Here is a 22,718-nt window from a genome sequence, read left to right on the forward strand (position 1 = left end):
GATTAATTTCTCTATATATTTAATTTAGTTATTGTGAAAAAAAAAGCAAAAATTAGCCTTAGGAAAAAAACAAACTTAAACTATGAGTTATTATTATTATATTTGGTATCAGGTTATTGTTCTTTGCCCTTTGTTCTTGAAGAGGACCAAGGACATCAGGAGGGTGATGTCTTAGCTTGTGAGTGAATTGGATTTAAGTGAAACAGAGCTGTTCAAAGTCCTCAGCCCCACTCTTTCCTCCAGAGTCCAGTGGCAAGACAAGAGTTAAGATGGCTCATGATGGCCCCATTTGGCATCAAGACATAGTAGAAAGGGTCTTAGCCTTAGAGTCAGAAGAGATAGAATTCAATCCCATTGCAGATACTTACCAGCTCTGTAACTATTGGTCACCTAACCTCTTGTGAAATGGAAATAACACCACAAATTTATATAGCACAATTAAGACTTGCAAACCACTTTCCTTCAGACTGGCTTGTTTTTAAGGTAGTAAAAAAGTGTGATTACTCTCATTTTTCAGAGGAAGAAATTCAGCTTCTGAGAGGTTATTTGCCTGTGGTCACCTCTCTGTCCCTGACCGAAAATTAGAACCAGGTTTCCTGACTTTTGATATTAAAGCCTCTCATAACTTGGTTCCAATTTTTCTTTCTATGAGTTACCTCCCTTCATGAAGGCAGTGTTCTGTCCTCTGAACTTCCCATATAAGACAATCCATGTCTCACTTTTAGAATCCCTGCTGTATGCAAGGATCAGCTTGAGAACCACCTCCTGTCCTAAAGAGACATTTCTTGGTCTCTCAATGGTCAGCACTTCCCTCAGCAAATGACTTTGTTTTACATTTAGTTATTTGTACACATGGATAGTACCTTCCAGAGAGGAATTGTTTTTTTGTTTTGGTTTTTAGTTTCTCTAGCCTCAGTTCCAAGTATAGTGCCTTGAATGGAGTCAATGCTCTTTGAATTAAAACCTCCCAGTCAAAGATTGTTCTGGTGCACAACTTACCTGGAGCCAGCCTTCAGTTTTTACAAGTCAACAAGCTACAGTGAAGGACTCGGAACGTGGAGAAATATAAAGACTAGGGAGTATACAATGGCACAAGGGGGCTAATAAGAGGTAGCATTGATTGTTGTTGAGCTGTTCCAGTCATGTTGATTCTCTCTGAACTCATTTGGGGATTTCTTAACAAAGATACCGGAGTGGTTTGTCCTTTCCTTCTCTGGCTCATTTTACTTATGAGGACACTGAGGTAAATAGGGTTAAGTGACTTGGCCAGATTTGAACTCTGGGAGATATCTTTTAAGTGCAATCCACTTCACCCTCTCACTGCCCCTTAGGTGATTTATTCATACTCAATTCAGTTTAAATGGATATGAATAAAATCATCTTCAAATGGAATCCTCCTAAAGCTCAATACTAAACTCAGGTAAGGGAGTGCAGGGACTTTGGCATCTGTAGCAAAGATGCCCCCTCTTCTCTGCATCTTCTCCTGCAGGTTTGCAGCAGGACTATCTGAAGGGATGCCTTTATTTTGTGGAGGAGAAACTTAGTCTCAAGGAGGTGAATTGATTTTAAAGGAAGACCAGCTACTCCCCTCAAATCATTGCAACCAAGGGGTTTGTCTTTTTGGTACCTTCACTCACTTTACTTCAACTGGAGTCTGGAGGCCAGGGGGACTTTTCATTGAGGATGTAGGATTCACACCTGGAAGGTCCAGACCCCCTTGACCAAAGGGCCTAAACAAATACAATGTGCGGGAGTCTGATTAATAAAAGGTGTTTCCAGGCCTGGGGTAATCTGACAAAAGAGCAAAAATGTGAGGAAGGGAAAAACTGCAGCGACAGATGGCAGGCCCGTTCCTATGGAAGGCAGGGAATGATCGTTTTGGAAGCAGAAAGAAGCATTGTGAATTTGGGATATTTGGGCGTGGGGGTTAGATGAACCTGAAAAGAAGCTGTCCATCATAATATTCCTTCCTTAGTAAAGAAAAGATGGACACTCATGAATATAATTTCTTCTACCAATATATATATGCTTTTTAAAAAATTATTAAAGCTTTTTATTTACAAAACATATGCATGGGTAATTTTTCAACACTGATCCTTGCAAAAATTTCCCCTCCTTCCCCCCACCCACTTTCCTAGATGGCAGGTAGTCCAATGCATTATATATACTTTCTTGATTTGGTAATTTATTGTCATATATTTTGAATCCTCCCTGATGCTTTGTTGAGTACGTGACAATGTTCTCTTTTGTTTTGCTTTATTTTGTTTTCTATTCCTTTTTATTTTTTGTTCTGTTTCTCAAAATAAATTTTACAATGCTCCTTCTTTAGAAACATGGGCTGCTAGATTTCCATTTGGCACTGTGGGTCAGTGTATGTGTGAAAGACTGTACTTCCTGGGTGGGGGGAATGGCCACTGGACTGGATATCAAACCCTGTCTCACTCTCAGAGGAGCTGTATGACCCTGACCAAGTCCCTTCACCTATCTGCCTTAAATTTTGTTGCCTATCGATTGGGGATGTGTGTATAATCAAATAGCAACATACTAGGTAGTATATACATGCTTATTTCCTTCTCTCCTATTTACTTTGCTACCCTGTCCTCCTCCTAAATCTGATTCACTTGCATATCATGGCATTAACCTCCCTGATGGCATGGTCCTCTGAGAATGAAGGACAAATGTAATATTTTGCTTCTTGATTTATGGTTCTTGCTTAGTCTGGTGTTAGAGAAGGTAGGTTTGATTGAGATTTGAGATAGTATTTTGATTACCTACAGCATATGAGACTGAAACAACAGTAAAAGATTAGTTGATTGGGATTCTTGTAACTTGTAAACATGCAATTGGCTGTTACAGGGTAAAGAGCCAGGCTTCCAGGTTCAGAGCTGGATGGATCATGATTCAAATCCCTCATTTTATTGATAAGAGGCCTAGTGAGATGGTTTCCACTAAGTGTCAGAACTATCTTTCCTACTCTACCCAAAGACCCCCATCCCTCTGGCCCTGAAGATATCTGCAACTGAAATGACACACCTATACCTTAGATGTCCCTCTTCCATTCATCTAATTTCAGGCCATGAAAAGGTCTCATTCACCACTAAATGGTAGGTTTTAATGACTTTTGCCCATCAATTCCCATTAATAGAGAAAAACCCAACTTGCTTGTGAGAACTTGCCAGTTCTCTGGATGTTAACACATTATTCCTCTTTGGAAAACAATCAAGAACCACTCTTTTTTCCCCAATGGTCCTATACCTACAAATACATGGTTATAACACTAGGGCAAAAAGCGTTCAATTGTTGCCAATTATGACTTTCTCCATTTCTGGTCATCTAATTTGCCAATACTACTGTTTAATTAATCTATGGTCCTAACATATGATATAAACCCTTAATTCCACCTTACTGCTTACTACCCCAGGGTTTAAGAGTTTGGACACTTCCAGTTGTAATGGTAGATCTGACAAAAAAATTAATATTGCCCTAAGTAATCCAATACAAGTCTGCCTTTAACCAAAACCTCAATTCAGAATTCAAATAACTTCAATCTCAAACAAGCACTCGTGGCTTTTGGGGAAAGGGAGGGAGGAGGAAGCATTTAGTTAGTTTGTTTTCCAAAGTACTTCCTTAAAATCAAATATAGCAAGACTTGAATGAAGAGTTAAGGATAAAAAACTTTTATTCATTTGTAGTTAGGGAAAGGACAATTTCAATGTCAACTTGTCACCTAATCAGAAAATTGTAAACTACTTACAGGAATCACTCCACTAAATACACTGAACCTATTGCCTTTGACAACACAAAACCAAATCATCTCCTTCGTTTCCTATGGTTCTAAACAGTTCCTGGTGAAATCCAATTTCATCACTGCTTTATAAGGCCAATTTACTAACAGCAATATGGGGACAAACCAAAGCCAGGAAAATATAAATTTGATAGCCCTTTGGAGAATGAGAAAGATTTACTCCAGAGGACAGAAAGGAGGGAAAAAAACACGCAGTGTGGACAAAACCAACACATCTTAGATTAGGTTTAACTTGATTGCATAAATTTTGGGGATGTAGGAATCAGTCCTCTCACATGACAAACTTGCTTCAAATAAGCCAAAAGAACAAACTTGACATTTTAGGTCTAATAAAGAGCATAATCTACAGGGGGAATGTATTTGTGGGCATATAAACATTTTAAAATGTCAAGCTGAATCTCTACTTGAGAGCTATAAAGGCCAGATACTATTAGGAAGCCCTTCTATAACTTACACAGAATGTGTCACATAAATACTGCTGTTACTAATTACTACATATACCTCCCCCCTTAACTGAATATGGTAATGCTTCACTACTCACAGCACATGCACTATTAATATCATTTAAAAATGGAAAAATAACCTTTATTTAGAATACAAAACAATACATGAGTTTATGGGATTTACTATTATGACTTTTCCTAAAAACTTGCACGACAAAAGCCGTTAACTACTAAAGCTTTCCAAGTATGTGTTCCAATAGGAAATAGCTATTTATGGTTTGGCAGTGGCAGTGACATAATGCACTATTTCAGAGTACAATTCATTTACTTATAACTCTATAGTGAAAATCTTGCCCAGATTAATCTTTGATCCAGTTTCAATGGACATAGAAATATGCAATTTGAATTACACTCACATTCAATGCAAGTGCCAAGTAATCATAATAGATGAGTGGATTTTTGTTTTGTTTTGTTATAAATAGGCTCAAAGCATCTTGTCAACTCATAAAAGCAGTTATTAATATTAAACGATGCCTTACTTGATGATGTTTAACAGAAAAGGTGTTCCTCTTGAAAATAAAAGTCAAGGGATTTATGGCCTGATAGAAACAATTTCAGCTATTCACAACATGCTGAATAACACTTCTCATCATACGGAAGATCCCAAGAATGCATGTGGGGGACAAACACTGTTTAATTGCATGGTAGCATCTATGGTTATTTCAAACATGGACATGAACCCTTAGCATAGACCACTCTCAAGGGAATTAGGAAACTAAGGCAAAGTTTGCTGCTCGCTATTTATAAAGGACCACTGTTTTTCCCCACTGTCCACAACTCCTAGAAAATAAACTGTGCCTCAATTATTGCTTATTTAAAATTACATATTTTTACAGAGCTATTTAGTACCTGACACAGAAAAACAATCACAAGTAATTTATTTTTGAGAATCATTTAACATGAAATTATACAAATAAAATTTGTATAAACACAAATCCACATTTGTCATAACACAGATGGCAAAGGACAAAGCAAAAACAAGAAAACTAAATCGGCCGCTATATACAATTGGACACAGTTGTGTCATGTACACTAAAAGTCTTTTACAAAATAGTCATCTCAGATCAATAGAAGACCACTCTCCATTCAATGTCGTCATCCTGCAAGATAGGCTGCTGTAAGCATCTGCACCTAAAATAAAACAGAAGACCCATCAGATTTGTGCAATTGCCACAAGTTTTAAAAGGTCCATTTTCATGAATTGCTTTAAAGTCCTCAATTTATTCTTTTCTTCAATAGTTAAAGATCATATGCATATGTACTGGAAAAAAGTTATTACAGTTTTAAATGCTGACCTGGGGTCTTGAATTTAATGTTACTTAAGTTGTTCTGATCCCAGGAACAAGAACTTTTGAAATTCACAAGCAGGATCAGTATGTAAGCTTTATTTAGAATCATCTCTAGTTAATAAAAATTTCAACAATGTTGGTTAAACATCTACATTTTCAGTAGACATATTAAAATTTGTTTGTGCATATGATCTTTAATTTTTTTCCCCAGATTTAAAAGTTGTTTTGGTTTGCAGATTTCACTATTAGCTATAAAAAGAAAAAGCAAGCATTAAATCTTAAAGAATACACACTTAAAATGAGGCTCCACAATTGAAATACAACACTAAACAGAAGACCAAAATGATTAAGCTGTAAAAAGGCATTTATGTACTTTAACTCCTGTAAAAAACCATTTAAGTTAAGAGACTTAATCTTCAAAAAGATTAAAAAAAGAAGCCAAAGTCTGAAGTTTTCCACTTTAATCTTTACGCTGGTACATGAAGTTGGAAGAGACCATACCACAGGACAGCGTTTTCTGGTGTGTGCCTTGCGCTCTGCCCGCAACGTGCGACCCCCAGAGAGAGACGTGGTCAGGGTGACACACGGCCTGCAATGAAGTTCCCGCTGGCGGGTACAAACAAGGTATAATGTCAGAGTTAGAAGACAACATTCCTGCTTTCCTTAAGTTGTACCCATTTCAGTACTTTACCTGTTAATAGCTCTAAAAAAGTTTAATTATTCCTTTAGACCACCTGGCACACAAAGCGAACAGAAAAACTCTTAAGTTTTTCTGAGTACTAAGGAAAGCGAGATCAAATTTTAAAGTTAAAGATCTATAGACATTTTAAAAAAATACAAGTATTTTTAAAAACAGTTTTAAGTTAAACAAAATTTAGTAAAAAGGCTACATAAAAACATACTTTCACCTATTTTTGTCTATTGATCTTTAAATTAACAATAAGCATTTTATCTTTCTTGCATTCTCACACGCACCTGTTTTCTCCAAGTCCTCCTTTAATATGGCTGGTAATTGTTTTGGTGATTACCACCTCCTCGGGATGCTTTGCCATACGTGCTTTGTTGACCTATTTTGAAAAGATCAAAAGAATTAGATGTGTACATAACTGTGTTGTACATTATTCTACTAACAATAACATTGCTGGAAAAAGTCATTTAAGCACCCTACAATTTTCATATCCAAACATTAATAAAGCAAAAAAGAAAAAAAAAAAAAAGAGAAAAAGTTTCATAGTTGTTGCAAACTAATCTTTCAAAATGTGCATTTTATTACATTTAGAGCCATTCACTGTCAATTAATGCATTCTAACATTCTACACACTGTCTTAAAAGCTCAGTTTTTAGTGGAGCCAAACACTTTGATAAAAGGACAAACCTATGCACCAAAACAATTTCAGAGGGGGATTGTACTTTAAACACTGAATTTTAATGCCAATGAAATTAAGTTAAATATTCTTACCACTGTAGTCTGCATATCCCTGTCCATATCCATAGTTCCCATAGTTATACCCAGTATAATCATATCCGCCATAGCCACTATAGTTTTGATCACCACCATAGGCACTATTGTAATTTCCATATCCTTGATCATAATAGTTATTAAATCCTTGGTTCCAGTTTTGGCCCTGACCTGAAACAATGCACAATGATTGTTAGGAAATAACTTCTGACCCCCAGGTCTAACATAAAATCGAGTGGATTGAATTTCTAGTAAAGATAAATTGTCCCTCATTCTACAAATCTTAAGTGGCAGAGAGGGCACCTTTGGTGCTATCTGCTTAAAAGTCATCTTTCTCATTCGACATAAAAGGGGGCAGAAAGTCCAATTGTGCCAGTATCATGCTTCCTAAATTTAATGGAAAACCAGGACAAAATATAGATGGTGGGCTGTTCCACTTAAGACTACAGGACTCCCCCCCTCCCAAGGAAATTTCAAACGCCATGGTGTACTTAATAACTTTTACCTTTATCCTACTAGTGATGACACTAAATTTCAGTGCAATTATTCCTTAAAAAAAGATCAGCTTTTCAAAAAGTAAAAATAAATAAATAAAAAAAGTTTAAATCACCCATGGAAACAAGCATTTTCTAGTCTCTTTTGGGCTTGCTCAGATTTGGCAATTCACAATGACTTTATATCAACTCCCAGGGTCTTACCTCGGCCACGACCCCTAGTCCCACCTCGTCCGCCAGCTGCAGCGCCCCTCCCTCCTTTCTGTTGTTGCTGTTGCTGCCTGTATACCTCTTTAGGTTGGGCAACTTTGATTTCACACTGCAGAATAAAGGCAAAAATATAAAATATTGAAGTAACATAGGCCCCGAATTATGCATTGTTGCTACCCAACTATCAGAAACCAATGAAAAAGTTTCACCAAAAAACTTCAAATTACAAAAGATGAAAATAGGTCATACCTTCCCAGAACCAATCTGATGATATCTGTTTTCTAATAATTTCTTTACTGGTTCTTCATCTGTATATGTGATAAAACAAAATCCTCTTCTTTCATTTGTTTTTGTGTCCATAGGAAGTTCAATATTTTCAATCTGAAATCAAAATATGTAGTAAGATAAACCCCTAAAACTACTAAGATCCCTAAGGAGCTACTAAATTTAATATGAAAATGCGTAAGTCCTTAAAAAGCTTTTACTTTTCTAAAGATTGATGTATCTTAACCGACTTATTTTCTCTGATAAACTTAACTTTTAGTAGTGGTTTGTGTTTTAATTCTATAAAATTTAATTTGGCACAAGCAGCACTATTTTAAACAACATAGGCTATAAAAATTATAATTAAACCCATCAATAAATGCCACTCCAGGTTGTTATTAACTATTCCAGAATATTTCTTCCTTTCTCAAAAAACGAACTCATAAGCACAGCGCATTAATTTAAAGTGCAATGGAATCTAGCCTAAATTTTTACTGTTAGGCGTCCCAAAATCTCCTGTAGTTTTTAAACACAGGATCCTGAAGCAAAGTAAATTCGCTGGCTAAAATTTTCAAGCCAGTTTGTTTCGATCACGCATCATTTTTAATACACAGGCTCCTGAAGAAAATGTGGCCATACCTCTCCAAATGCTCCAAAATATTCTTTGATTTGTTCTTCAGATGTATCTGGGCTCAGTCCGCCGACAAATACTTTTTTTGGGGGCTCCTTTCCCTTTAAAGCTTTAGCCCTTTTGGGGTCTATCAACTTGCCATCCAGCTTGTGTTCTTTAAGTTCCAAGACCTACAAGAACGGAAACGTTTATTCTTAGAACTCGGAGCTGCCCGAACATGCCCTAAGATCCCGAAGTACCGCACGAGACGCCCACGAACCTTATCAACACTGGCAGCATCTTTGAAAAGCACAAATCCGAATCCCCTCGATCTTCCCGTGACGGGATCTGTTTTAATTGTGCAGTCTACAACCTCTCCAAAACGAGACAGGTATTCAGTGAGATCTTTCTTGCTCGTATCCCAGCTTAGCCCTCCAATAAACATTTTACTGCAAACAAAGTTATTTGCTTCTTTTACAACACGGCCCAAAAGCCCAGCAGAGTCCTCCCTACGGCACTCCCGTCCAGGAGGCTCCGCATGCGGACACTCTATGCCCCGGCGGGGGCCGGGGGGAGACGTCCCCCTCCCCCGCTTGAAATTTACCTACTATCCCCGCCACTGTCCCCTTCCCCCGCCCCTCGAGGAAAGCCCCGCGGGGACGCACAAAGAGGCGGCGGCGGCTGCAGCATGCGGTGCAGCAAGGGCCCCTCCCCCTGTCGGCTCCGGCGGCGCCTGCGCACCAGGGCCCTCGGGCTCCCGCGCCCCTCCCCCACCGCGCGGGAAGGGGGAGGGGAGCAGGACGAGGTTTTACCCCCGCCCCCGCCCCCACTCCCGTGCCTGAGAAAGGACCGGAGGCCACGGCGCGCGGAGTGGGGCGCGCGGGCCGTAGAGGCACGCGCAAAACCAGGGACGCCGGGGCCCAGCGGGCAGGGACGGAGGCACAAGAGGAGGAAAGAAGCGTGCTGTACCCGTCGTCCTGTTGGTTCTTGCTCGCGTTGATTTTGGAGCCCTCGGCGAACTCCTCCATGTTGCTGTACTCATTCACATCCTCCATGGCGGCGGGGCTGTCGGCCGGGGGCAGGTGGCGCGGAGAGGGAGTCGCAGCGGCGGCGCGTTGTATGGAGCCGGATTTAAAATGGCGGCGGAAGAGATCCGGGCGCCGCCTGCGCCCTCCCTTTATAGACGCCCCGCCCGCCAATCGGGAGGGCTGGGGGGCGGTGACGTGGCGCGGCGCTCGGCGCGCCCCCTGCCGGGCGGAGCCGGAACTCAGCGACGGCAGCAGCGGGGCGAGCAGCCGGGGAGCCCGGGGCCGCCAATGGGAGAGGCTGCGGGGGGCCAGAGCGGAGGGAGGCGAGGGGAACAATGGCGGCGGCACCTGCGAGAGCCGGGGCGGGACCTCCATAACGGCCAACCCTCCCGAGAGAGGCCGCGCTGCACGGGGAGGCGGCGGGAGTGTCGATTAAAACAAAAACAAACCACCGAGCCGAACCGCCGCACTTAGCGCTCCCGATCCCCGCCGGGGGCGGGCAGCGGCCGCGGGTACCTGGGTCTGCGCGGCGGCGTCCTGTCCAGCCCACTCCCAGCGCGGCGCCGCACCAGCCCCGCCTCTCCTCCTCCTCCCGCGGTCCCCCAGCGCGCGGCCGCTCCCGCCGCCTGGGGCTCAGCTAGGGCCGCTGCGGAGGCCAGGAGGACTGCGCCAGGGGCCCGCTCGCTGCGGCCGGCGCTAGCCGGCGAGCGCGCACGCGTGCTGGGTCCTCCCTCAGGCGGGTTGGAACTAGCGGCACAGGAAGCGTGCGCGCCCGGGAGCGCCTTTCGGCGGTGGCGCGGCCCGGGAGGCGCTTCCGCTCCCACCTCCCCTCCCCCGGCACGCCAACGCGGCAAACCCCCCTTCCCCGAAAAAGTCCCTAGCCCGGACTGCGGGACCGGGAGGCCTCGCGGGGGCTTTTGACGGGTACGGGGGATTAGCGGGGAGGGGGCCGGTCTGAGAACATGAGAAAGGGGAAGGAGGCGCTAGGCGGGAGGGTCTAGGGAGCGTCAGAACGAGGGGAGGGGGGAAAGCTTCTCTCAGCACGTGCTCCCAGATAGCTCCCGCAGTCCCGCGGCATGCCGCGCTCAGCGCCGGCGTGCTCTTTGTTCCCTCCCCCCAGGACTGCTCTGGGTCGGTCCTCGCCTGCCAATCGGCGTTCCCTCCAGCTTCTCTGTGAGGGCACGCCTCCTAGTCCCACGTGGTCCTGGCCGCCCCGCCCCCTTGCGTTTCACTGCGCCGGCGCAAAGAGCTCTTCAAGCGTCCCTGCTGGACTTCCCGGGCTCCTCCCGCGTACCCCTTCCCTGCCGCAGCCGCCGGGGCGGAGCCATGGTAGTGCTTTCGGTGCCCCCGGAGGTGACCGTAATCCTGTTGGATATCGAAGGTACCACTACCCCGATTGCTTTCGTGAAGGTGAGGGGCGGCCGGGAGCGGGCAGCGCGGCCAGCATCTAGGAAGCGCCTGCTGTGTACCGAGGGTGGGGGGAGGCATCTAGAAGTCCCTCCTGTTTTTCGTGGCGCGGATGGCGGCGCCGGTGTCTAGGAAGCGTTTGCTGTGTACCGGGCGTCCTAGGAGAGGCGCTGACTTCTAGGAAGCGCCGTTGGAGCCCCGGGGGAAGGGCCTAACATCTGGGGAGTGCCTGCTGTGTACCGTGAGCCAGGAGAGGAGGCGCCAGCTGTCGGAAGAGTTTGCTATGTAGTGGGGCCTTAGGGGAAGGGGCGTTCATCTAGGAAACGCTTGCGGTCTCCTGGGCTAGACCACTCCCAGTGCACCTTTCTCCTTCCCGACCGGGAGCGACCTCCCCCATGGACGGCGGGGTGCGGGGTCTGGCATAGAGCGGGAACTTAATAAATACTTACTGATTATTTCCGAATTTGGGGGTTAGTTGATGCCTGCGACGGACCCCTCCCCTCAGCTTTCCTTCCCCCGCCCAAGAAAACCGATGGATGCTTCAGCCCGGGTGCCCAAAAGAAATGTTCTCTCCTTTCCCTGGTGCGAGTTCTTGGTAGCAAAGGTCCCGTGCCTCCTGTGTGCCGGATCTGTGCTGGGGTCAGGGGAGGAGCTCCCAGCCGTGTGCCAGAAAGGGGTGCCTGGCGGCTGGAGATGGCCGCAAAGGAGCAAGGGGCGGGGGGAGGAAGAGCCAAGAGGCCGCTGTCGCCGAAGGCAGAATCGCAACCCTTGGCGGTGGTTTTCGTGGTTCTCATCCCTGTCCCGGTGTCCCCTCGTGCCTTTTTACTTGGGCTGAACTGTGGAAATTGTAATAGACGCTCTTGGGCCCTGGCCGGGCACCACTGGACCGGGAAGCGACTCTCTGTAACCTGGCTGTGACTGGGGGGCAAGCCTGGTCCAGCACTCTCTGGAAGTGGAGGGATCGGACACAGTGGCTTCCTGGATCCCTACGGCTGTAGTTATTTATTATCTGCTGATTATTGAAGAAGAAATCATGTCATTCACTCTACAGAAAACTAAGACAAAGCCTTTGATACGCTTTGACTCCACCACCCACAGTTTTAGTTTTAATGAAGAACAAAAGTACAATTAATTAGCTGCTTGTTATGTGCAGAGCTCTGGTTAGCTGTGTGACCCTGGGCAAGTCACTTACCCTATTTGCCCTCCTTTCCTTACCTGTAAAATGAGCCTGAGAAGGAAAGGTCTTGTCTCTGCCAAATGGGTCATGGAAAGTTGGACACAACAACAAATATGCAGATTACGGGGAAATTCTTCTCACACAAATGAATAGTCTATGTTCCTTACACATAGTAGGTACTTAATAAATGGTGATATGCATTCTTGAACCATGCAGTAGAAGCAAGTTTTCTTTAACTGTTTTATTGAAGTTTGGACATAAGATCAGACATCTCCCATACGATTTGTCCTCATATGTGAGAAAAGTTAAACCAAACTACTCAACATAGTTGAAAAAGTGTATGTTACTTACTGTTTTTCTCATTTACCTAGAATTTTTTAAAAAATTGTATTTTGACTTGAATAACTTGGGACCACTTATCCCTTAGGGTTGTCTTTACTTAAAGATTGAGTATATTTTTTTGATTGAGAGTGGGTTATTTTTATCATGAGATCAAGATATTAATGTGATAACTTACCTAATTAAGCAAAATCCAGGTGAATATGATTTGTAACTACATGACCGAGGCCTCAACTCAAGTTTAAAAGGACAATCTTCCTGGTCTGTGGTGATAGATGACCTGATCCGACCTCTCATTTTAAAGAGGAGAAAACTAAGGGTTTTTTAAATGCATGGTTTGCTTTCACAAACACATACACTAAAGAGAATTGTTAGATAGGCACCTGTGTGCTAAATGTTTCCTTTTAAAAGACCTGACCCATTACAATGATGATGAATTAAATTATCTTTGTTTCAGAAACTAGTAGATAGTCTGCTCTTTTTTTCTTTAATAAGTTTCTCAGGACTAGGAATACAAATTTTTATGAATGGTTTTTGGCATTCTGGTGAGACCTATGGACCTCCTTTTCAGAATAATATTTTTAAACAGTTGAAGAAAATGCCACAGTTCAACTAGTCAATAAACATTTATTTTGTGCTGTGTTAAGACCAAGGGGAATGATGAAAAGGGTAGTAATCATGACTTAGCCCCAGATCACTACTCTAACCACTTTAAGTTGTTCCATTCTCTAAATAACCCTGTTGTGTAGCTAGTTTTGACCAGAAAATCTGTGAATTTGTCATCCTCTTTTTTGTGTATGTAATTTGTGTGTAAAATGTTGGCCTGAGTGAACACTGAGGTACCCTGTAATTCAATTTCTGAGCTTATTCCTTGTTCAGTCTTACTCCAAGGAAGAAGCAGTGGATGGATGAAGCAGAGAAGTTAAATGTGGGGAGAAAAGTCTTAATTGTTAGAGGTATTCAGAAGTATGACAGGCCCAGTTTGGAATGCTAGTGGCTTCTTTTTTCTTCTTGGAGGTCATCCAGCAAAGGTTGGATAGCTGAGTTAAGGATGCTGTCATAAAGATAGATCCTTGTTCATACACAGCCTTTTTGGGCTCTGACAAAGATTTGCTGAGGTCCAGTCTAGGAAGGGCAGGGCCCCACCAGCATAGCACGAAACTATGCTTTATTAGCTTCTGAAGGGTTGTATCAGAACTATAACAGAACATTTCTAAAGCCTAGAAATGCTTGGGAAGGAGACACTGGTGCAGGGAAAAGAAACAGTTGGAGATGGAATTTGCCATGATAAGAAAAGGCAAAGAGGTAACACTCCCTAGAAGCAGCTTTTTTTTTTTTTTTGTATCATGGACCCTCTGGCAATCTGCTAAAATCTATGGACCTCTTCTGGTGATACTTTAAATTGGTGGTTGGACATCCTGAATTTCAGTTAGAATATAGTAAAACATTACTTCTTTTCTATTTGCTCACAGAAAGGCTCCCCTACCTCTCCAACTCTTTGTGATAGACCAAAGGAAATCTATAGATTTTACCTCAAGTACATGGGGAAACGGGCTTAGGAAAAAACCAAGAGTCACCCAGTCTAGAGCTAGGATTCTGATTCAGGTCTCCAGACTCAGGAGCAGCTGGATTTGAAGGGGACACCAGAGGGAGCAGGCTTTTCCTTCTGTTTATTCTGGTCCTGTTAGCCACAATTTTTCATCACCAATGAACTGTTTGGGATTATGCTTTTTGAAAAATAACTTGCAGATACAGAAACAGCAAAGCCTTATAGCCCTTCCCCTCCCAAGAAGCTCATTTCCCTCCCTCCTTCCCCCCAAAGAGAGGAAGTCTAGTTGCCAATCAGGTGGAAAGACCTGGCTGTCTAGAGGGCTGGGGCTAAGGAGTCTGAGTTCATCTCCTTCAGTGGCCTCTCTGTTGATAAAACCATCTGTCTTGGGATGTTCTAACCATCTGTCAAGGTTGAGGGAATTTTCTTTGGCTTTATTGGATGCGACTGCTGAGGAAGTGGGGACTACGATAGCCTGAGGGCTGCTCCCCTACATTGGGGGGGGTGAAGAAGCGGGTTGGTAGGCTTTCCTGTCTATGGTGGAACCCATTGCACAATAAAATGCAATCTTTATTTAGTAGGCAGCTGGATGGTACAGTAGACAGAACTCCAGACCTGGAGTCAAGAATCCCTGATTTCAAATTCAAATCTAGATTTTCTAGCTGGATGACTCCCAGCAAACCATGCTACCTCTGCCTTCAACTATCACATGGAGATAACAGTAGCTGCCTCCTAAGACTCTTGTGATGCTCAAATAAGATATTTGTAAAATGTTTAGCACATGGTGGGTGCTGTAGAAATGCTTGTTTCTTTGGATTTCTGGAGAAGGACAAGCAGAGTAGCAGGATGAACCATGGAGGCCCCGAGAGGGCAGGAAAGCATAAGGGCTAGTTCTTGGGGCCAATGACTAGACCAGTCTGATGGAGAGTAGATTTCAGAGAGGGAAATCTTGAAAGCTTGGGGCAGGGCTTCTTTCTTTATAATAGGCAGATAACCATTTCAGCATAATTGGTTTCCCTGGTGATTCTATGTACTTAATTTGATTGAATGTAAAGCTATGATGCTAAGGAGTCCCAGGGCCTTCTCAGGTACCCAAAGAACTAAGGACCCAGCCAGAGAGGGCTTTAAATGCTGGGCCACTCAGTTTGGATGTGGTTTAGTAAGAAGCCTCCCATGTGGAGCTGGCCATTCTTTTGTAGTGGTAAAGAATTAGGAACATCAATTGGTTCTGTGTCCTCAAATTCTCAAGACTCCCTTTGAAACGCTGCCATTTCCAAGCCCATTTTCAAGAATGCTATGTGTGGTTCTAGCATGAAGAAAATAGTTACCACTCCCCTCCTCCTCTTCCTTTTTTCCCCTTGGAGGTTTTTGGTCAGTCAACAAGTATTTTATCCTTCTTGCTCTGTGCCCCAGTCACTGTGCAAAGGGCTGGGAACATGAAGAAAGATGAATGCACAGCCCTGTTCTTGAGGTCCAGTGACATGTTCACAGCTTCCTTGACCATACCATTCTGCAAAATCAAGCCTCCCCTCCCCCTATCTCTGGACCTCAGCAGAAAAAGTTCCTCCCTTCTACCTATCATTCCCTCCTCCTCCCCCCCAGCTTCTAAACTGGAGGGCTTTGCCCCTCAGTAAAGAAAAGCAATGTGTAAATGAAATTCAGTTCAACAAATTACTCTGCTAGATGTGGCAAGATTCTGTTGCCCTTTATTTAGGAAAAAAAATGTTTTTGGCTGAAAACTCCTTAGCTTCTTAGTTACTTTGGGCCTCTAGAAAGAGTTCTGGAATCAGAAGGCTATAGGGTGTGTTGACAATTTTTAGAGGAAGTACTGACCCAGAGAGGGTATGATTCTTTTTTTCCTCATCCCACCTCCTCAAAGTCCACATTACTATGATAGCTATAATCAATAGATAACACTTGTAAAGCACCTGCAATGAGCCGGGCACTGAAGTGCTCCACAAGGATTATTTCACTTGACCCTGTGATCCACATTTTATAGGTAAGGAAATGGAGGCAACCCGAGATGAAGTGACTTGCCTACGGTCTTATGGCAAGTAGTACATGTCTTGCCAAATACAAACTCAGGCTCCAACAAACTATCTGCTCCATCAGCTGCCTTCATTATACTTTCTATTTCTATCCTCCCTCTCCTTCCATTTTGATGGATAATATCCAGGTGGCTATATTTGGCACATGAAAAAAATTTAGCTCTTTCAAATTGAAATGCTAAAATGTTATATTTTTGCAGCAAGGCTATACATTTAGAAAAGTTCAAGGAGCCACGTGGTTTAGAATCTGCAGTAGAAATCAGAATATATATTTTGGGGTTTTACTTTCCTTGATCTGCATTGTTTCATATAGACTCCATATGTGTTCATACTTGGGGGGGAGTGACATTGAATAAAATTTATTTCAATTATTTCCTGGGCTAAAAGACCACAACTATAACACTACACATTGGGCAGATGATGCCATGCTTTGTAAAATTATTCTTTTTAGAATTGCCTAAAATTTAGAATTGCAAAATGAATTGAGACATGAACCATGTGTGGGAGGAATCTTGTCCAGATGTGTGGTTACCTCCAAACCTCTGATTTGCCCTGTGAAGTAAGTACTTTGGAAGGCTGGGCCATGAGCTGGCCAACATGTTACAGCAAGTGACTGCTTTTAGACTTAGCTCTGGGAGAGAGACTCCAGGTGTATTGGAAGCACAAATGTTTTATTTCTGAAAGGTTTTTTATTTGGTGCTACAAACACCTTTCTCCTTTATCCCTCTTACAAGCACTGTTTTTATCATGGATTAGCTTGAAAAGTATCTGTTTATTTTTAAGGATATAGTTAAGTTCAGCCTTACTTAGGTTGTCTGAGTGCTTTTTTTTTTTTCCCCAAGGAAAAAATGATCAGGAAAAACTGGTATTTGAGAATGCCAGGAAGGGCACAAGCCTAGATCTTGTGGAATTTATTTATTCTTTTCCCATGTGTCCCAGTGACGATAACCAAGCTCCTTCATTCCAGATTACTGGTGTCTGCCCCTGACACAAAGCTTTTGTTTCTGTTAGGTGCTCCAAGGTAGAAGAACTTTTCCTTTGGGGGGAACTGCTTCCAGGTCAGAATTTCGGTGTCCAAAGCATCCCATTCTCTTGGATGTCTTTCAAAAACATGTTTCATCCTATTCTAAGTGCCCAGTGCTTTTATCTTCAGGTAAATTCCTATAACCTCCAAAATATATTAACTTTTCTTATACTGCCAGACACTCATCTCTTGATAGATGGGGAATTCCTTGCCATTTAAGTCTGAACTCTGGCTGATTGTAGAGCCACTTGAGAAATGTCCTTCAAATAAGAGTGCCTGACCTACTTCCATAGCCCAGCAATCCATGTAGAAGGGGCAGCAGCATCTTAAAGGCTTTCTTACATTTTTTAGACTTTATTTCACAGAGCCCTACTTCATCTGTAGGCAAGTAAAAGATCCTAAAATTTTCAGACTCCATTCCTATCCCCCCACTCTTTTCAGGAGATGATTGGCACATTCTTTCTGTCTTCACTTTGCCTTCCAGTTTTGTCACATCAGGACAGATTATATATGATTTCTTGAGCTATAGTGGACAAAAAAATTTTATGATTTCACAAAATTCAGAAATTCTATTTCTTTGACCTTTCCCTAGATATTTAATATTTTCTTCTATTTTTTAATCTTTCAATTTTTTTATTCTCATCGGAATTCTCTGACTTCTGTTTGATTTAGATTAGTTTTGAGAATTATCATTTTCTTTTCTAAGCTGTTCCCCCCCTTCTGTTCTTTCCTCAAGAGCTTTCATTTTTCCTTCCCTTTCTCTTCTTCCTTTATTTAATGCCCTCATTTCTCCTAGTTATTTATATCCTTGAGAAAAATGTTATGTTTTTTGTTTTTTTGTTTTTTTTTTTCTTTGAAAATCTAGTCAGTTTTCCTAGGTATTCTCTCCTTTCCTTCAGGAAATCTCTGATTTTTCCCCAAATTTTTTATACTGATCTCTGGCATTTTCTCTAGCCCACTTATCTCCAGTTTTTGTTTCTGAACTGGGGCTTTGTTCTAGGGCCAACCTCTGTCCTTTGTTGGTCATGCCTTGGATTTGGATTCTGACTTCTGGGATTGGATCCCCTGCATCTTTGGAGTCGGTGATCTTCAGGGCCCTCTATGGCTCTCAGGACATTGGAGTGCCTCGTCCTGTGCCATCTTGGTCTAAGCATTGCCAGGTAGCTCTGGTCTCTTGGCCTCTGCTTTCTCCATGGAGAATCCTTAACTCTTGCTGCTTGTAAATCCAGAGCCCTGCAAGCTACCCCTGTATCTAGATGAGAGGGTAAGCTGCTGACTTGCTAAGTGCCTCCCTTTCTGTTATAGCCTTTGGACTTAGGATTGTCTTGGAATGAATTCGATTCTGGGTGGGAGAAGTTGCTGTAGCTTTTCATTGCATTGCTTAGTCAGGATCCATAGGGGGTGAATTTCAGGTTTTTGCTCTAGTAGGTTTGTAGATACTAGGCCTCTAGAAGGTTTGGGTGAAAGTGATTTTGTACAATTTTTTCCAATAACATAATTATTTGAACAAATGAAACATTTGACATTATTTTTGTGATTGAAAATTAATAAATAATAAATGATTAATAAATGTTATCCTAGATCAGTTTAGGAAACCAAAAATATCATGTGATGCAGATGTTTTAGGCTTTACCTTCCCCTTTTTGGTGGGCTTTATGTTATTCCCAGGGACTTCTCTTAGCAGAACTCTCCTATGCATTACAGAAGTAGAATTAAGGAAATAAAGCAACATCTTGGCCATGTCTGAAGATGTAAATATACTTAATTTTTTTTAATCATGTGTGCATCATTTTCACTATAACAATCACTTGATCATAAAATCAAATCCTACTTGGATTTCTCAACCTATATGAGATAATAGTGCTTAATTTGCTCACCAGAAATCATTTGTTATTTGTCTTTCGTTGTTCTCAGTCCTGTCTAATTCTTTGTGGCTCCATTTGGGGGTTTTGTAGCAAAGATACTGGAGTAGTCTGCCATTTCTTTTTCCACATCATTTTACAGATGAGGAATCTGAAGCAAATAGGAATTAAGTAACTTGTCTAGGGTCACGACAACTAGTAAGTAGCTGAGCCATATTTGAACTTGAGTCCTTCTGACTTTCCATTGTGCTATAAATCCCTAACAGAACTCATTCTGAGTTATTTTTCTCTTCTGTCCCATAAATGGCTATTTATGGGAGGCCCTTTCTTCTTAAGGCTGTTGAATTGTAGTTTTGTGAAAAAGCAATACTCCAGCCACTTGGCCCAATAGCCAAGGCTTACTTAGCTCTGATTTCTCCCTGGAAGATCTGTATCTCTTGATTTCATTAGTATGAGTGCTTCCTTCACTGGCACAGACTGTGTGCAGTCTCTGCTGACTATTCAGCTGGCTGGTGAGGAACCTTCAGGCTGGTTCTGGATTCCTGTGGTCAATGCTCTGCCAGTGTGATTTCTTAGAATTGTATTCCCTCCATGCCCTGAGGAGTTCAGTACTTGTAGTTAGTAGTGAGTCCAATTCTTACATCCTAGGGAAATGTCAAGTATTAGGACAGTTTTGTGCTATATATCTATATCTCTATATCTATATCTATCTGTTTATGGCACAAAACTGTCCTAATACTTGACATTAGATAAAACAAAACTTGCCATACTCAAGTGTGAGGACAAGGTAGACTTTTAGATATATTTAAAAATCCTAGTAATATAGAGAGATCTCAGAACGTGTGGATGACCCCATTTCAGGTCTGCTTGGGAAAGATACTAGAGTGACTTGCTTTTTCCTTTTCCTACTCATTGTACAGATGAAGAAACTGAGGCAAATGGGGTTAAGTGACTTCCCAGGGTTAAGTAACTAAGCTAGGAAGTGTCAGAGGCCAGATATGAAGTTAGGTCCTCCTGATTCCAATGCTCTATCCACTGAGCTTACCTAGCATTTTAGTAGACATGGTATTAAAATTTTTAAAATTATATTCATTTTTTTCTGACAGAAAGTTTAATATGTAACCTTCCTACTAAGAAATAACTTCTTTGATCCTTGTTGTTTAATATTTGTATTCAAGTGGCCATCATTCCTTCTATAAATGGAACCCTAGTCACATTTTTGGTAAATGGTTTCAGTGCTAAACTGAGAGGGTGGAAGAAAAACGTGACTTCACTCCTAAGCGTGAATGCCATCTTTTTGTGATCTTTTTTTCTCTCCATGATTATTTTTGTCCAGGACACGTTATTTTCCTACATTCGGGAGAATGTTAAAGACTATCTGCACACTCACTGGGGAGAAGAAGAGTGTCAACAGGATGTGAGTCTACTGAGAAAACAGGTTGGAAACATGTCACCCTCTCCCCTTCTTGGCTTCCTCCCAACCAGCCAGGTGTCCCACCCCAGGGGGTATAGCCTGCACCAGGCTTGCCTGACAGCACCTTCTATTCCTGCTTGTGCCCCTTCATTTTAGTGAATGGCTTTACCTTATATAGCACATGGTCACCCTGTTTCTCCTCTCCTGCTTGAGACATATGCTTTTTTTGTTGCGGTCCCCATTGGACCCTCTGGACCCAAACTTTGGACCCCCTTTGTCTTTATCTAGAACTTTTATGTTCATATTCTCATCTGCCCCCTAAAAACATCCTCTTTTTCCCTTGTCTCCCATCTATTACTCTGTTCTTTCTAATCCTCTGGGGAATTCGTGCTTTATTATAAACAAAGTTCATTTTCTCTTCCCCTCTCTCTCCCTTTATCTCTCCTCTTTCCCTCCATCTCTGTCTTCCTTTTTCCTTTTCCCTTTGTCTTTTCCTCCTTCCCTCTTCTTTTCTCACTCTCTTTTTCTTCTTTTGCATCTTCCTCTTTTCCTCTCTTTTTTTTCCCCCCTTTTTATCTCTGTGATTTTATATTTTGTACCTTTCCTAAAATAAGGGAGAAAATGAAGAATAACTGTTCTGTTTCCACTTGGAGTTTCCCAACTCCTGTCCTTCTCTTGAAGGGCAGTATCCTCTGATAGAAAGACAGTGCTCTCGATGGAGAGTTGGAACACTAAAAAAATGAAGAGTTTAAGTAGACGTTTTAAAGTCTCCTTTCAACTTACAAGGCCTTCTGATTCCAATAGAAAGTGATATATTTCCATTTGGGATATGAGACTGAAAGTATATTTTTAAAATGCCTGCTTTGGTTTTCAGGTTTCATTTTGAAAGAAGTTTAACAAAATAAATCATTTTTTAAAATGACTTAAAGGCAGAAGAGGATTCTCACTTGGATGGAGCTGTACCAATTCCTGTCAGATCTGAGCATGGTGTCGATGACACAGAACAGATCATCCAGGCTGTGGTGGACAATGTCTACTGGCAGATGTCTCTGGACAGGAAGACCCCAGCCCTGAAACAGCTCCAGGGCCACATATGGCGGGCTGCCTTTGCAGCTGGGACGGTGAAGGCCGAGTAAGTGACTACACGAAGAGTTTTGTATTTTGTTAGCCTTTTCTTTCCACCAGAGGCCACTTTAAATTACTCCAATATCCTCCCTATAGCAATGAACATTTTAGCCCTCGATTTCTCCATGGTCCTTGAAGAATTGTGGGCAAAGCGTCCACATTTGGTTTTGTCCATTGCCAGCCTTGGGTTTCAGTCTGGTCAGTACTGCTCCACCCCCCACCCCCTATACCCTCTACCCCCCACAGTCCCCCAGCCTTTACTGAGTCTCAGGATCTCCTGAGACTGTGAGTAGGCTTCCTCCCCTGCTATCTATGCTGCAGCCCCGAGCTGAACCTGGGGCATTTGCTCTAGCCCTTCTAAGGCTGGATTCAAGGATTTTAGCAAGGTTGATGCCTTGATCTTGGACATAACCAGTCATATTAGTTTTGTTTTAAAATCTTTTCCTTCTGGGGGATAGATCTTTCCAGATAATCAGCAGTGATGCTATTTCTCTCTGTTTTTGTCCAGCATTGAAGTGAAGTGGTCCCTTTGGCCTGCTGTCTCCATTTAATTCAGATACAAGAGGCATACCTAACTAGGCCTCTAGGGAGTTTGGGTATTAAAACCACACTCACATCCGGATTCTGTAGATAAAGAGATTGCAGCCTCTGAGGACCATCTAGGGAAGGTGGAGCCGCTCCTGGACACAGGCTGTTTTGCAAGTATTGTAATCTCTGGAAGGAGAGTAAATTCTGCATTGGAAAAGGGAGTGCGGTGGAGGCAGGAGGGGAGCTCTTTTATGGCAGAACTCCATAAACTTTTAAACTAACACTGGAAATAAACTCTAGGATTTCAGTTCTCTCCTGTCTTTAAGAGAGAGAGAGAGAGAGAGAGAGCTGGAGTTAGAGTCAGTCCTGGCTTTGACTCTTGCTTTAAGCCTGTATAACCTTGAGCAATTTAAGGTCTCTCGAACCCCTATTTCTTCATTTGTAAAATAGAGATAATAATTCTGATATAACAGGGTTGTTGTAAGGCTCAAATGAAATAATGTTGATAAAGCACTTTTAATACTTTTTGTTGCCCTTCTCCTGGCAGCTTTGCCTAGAGTAGTGAGGTGGGGGAGGTGGTGGG

The 22,718-nt window shown here is 42.5% G+C and overlaps 2 protein-coding genes across 7 annotated transcripts in view; one reads left to right on the forward strand and one right to left on the reverse strand.

Moving 5' to 3' along the window:
* Nucleotides 1-4,365: 4,365 nt before the first annotated feature.
* On the reverse strand, nucleotides 4,366-10,286 carry HNRNPDL (heterogeneous nuclear ribonucleoprotein D like). 4 transcript variants are annotated; one of them, XR_012483101.1, is made up of 9 exons: nucleotides 9,604-10,286; nucleotides 8,915-9,083; nucleotides 8,664-8,825; nucleotides 8,010-8,141; nucleotides 7,755-7,869; nucleotides 7,057-7,227; nucleotides 6,573-6,664; nucleotides 6,099-6,203; nucleotides 5,170-5,439 (listed from the first exon to the last, which is right to left on the reverse strand). XR_012483101.1 is itself a non-coding variant. In XM_074272806.1 (8 exons), the coding sequence occupies exons 1-7, from the start codon at nucleotides 10,035-10,037 to the stop codon at nucleotides 6,594-6,596; spliced, it is 1,254 nt and encodes a 417-aa protein (XP_074128907.1). In that variant the 5' UTR covers nucleotides 10,038-10,286; the 3' UTR covers nucleotides 4,366-5,439; nucleotides 6,573-6,593. The 4 variants fall into 4 exon arrangements, 2 of the variants coding, with proteins under 2 accessions (XP_074128907.1, XP_074128908.1); XM_074272806.1 differs by lacking the exon at nucleotides 6,099-6,203 and having other exon boundaries at nucleotides 4,366-5,439; XR_012483102.1 differs by lacking the exon at nucleotides 7,057-7,227 and having other exon boundaries at nucleotides 5,301-5,439; nucleotides 9,604-10,280.
* A 541-nt stretch (nucleotides 10,287-10,827) lies between these two features.
* The window catches only part of ENOPH1 (enolase-phosphatase 1), a 35,834-nt gene continuing 23,943 nt past the window's right edge, over nucleotides 10,828-22,718 (forward strand). The window contains exons 1-3 of one of the 3 annotated variants that reach the window (XM_074272811.1): nucleotides 10,828-11,072; nucleotides 20,405-20,506; nucleotides 21,412-21,614. In XM_074272811.1, the coding sequence (XP_074128912.1) occupies nucleotides 10,989-11,072; nucleotides 20,405-20,506; nucleotides 21,412-21,614 (389 nt within the window). In that variant the 5' untranslated portion in view covers nucleotides 10,828-10,988. The remainder of the gene's footprint in view (nucleotides 11,073-20,404; nucleotides 20,507-21,411; nucleotides 21,615-22,718) is intronic. The other 2 variants (XM_074272808.1, XM_074272810.1) reach the window with 2 other exon arrangements.

This window comes from Sminthopsis crassicaudata, chromosome 6, assembly GCF_048593235.1.
Source record: "Sminthopsis crassicaudata isolate SCR6 chromosome 6, ASM4859323v1, whole genome shotgun sequence".
Classification (NCBI taxonomy): Eukaryota; Metazoa; Chordata; class Mammalia; order Dasyuromorphia; family Dasyuridae; genus Sminthopsis; species Sminthopsis crassicaudata.

What these genes read in the sequence shown, in the direction of transcription:
- HNRNPDL (XM_074272806.1), bottom strand. Translation starts at nt 10,037, where the DNA reads ATGGAGGTCCCGCCCCGGCTCTCGCAGGTGCCGCCGCCATTGTTCCCC. An exon ending in GACTAGGGGTCGTGGCCGAG is followed by an intron (nt 7,228 to 7,754) that starts GTAAGACCCTGG and finishes GCATTGTTTCAG; the next exon opens with GTCAGGGCCAAAACTGGAAC. An exon ending in GGGATATGCAGACTACAGTG is followed by an intron (nt 6,665 to 7,056) that starts GTAAGAATATTT and finishes TTTTCAAAATAG; the next exon opens with GTCAACAAAGCACGTATGGC.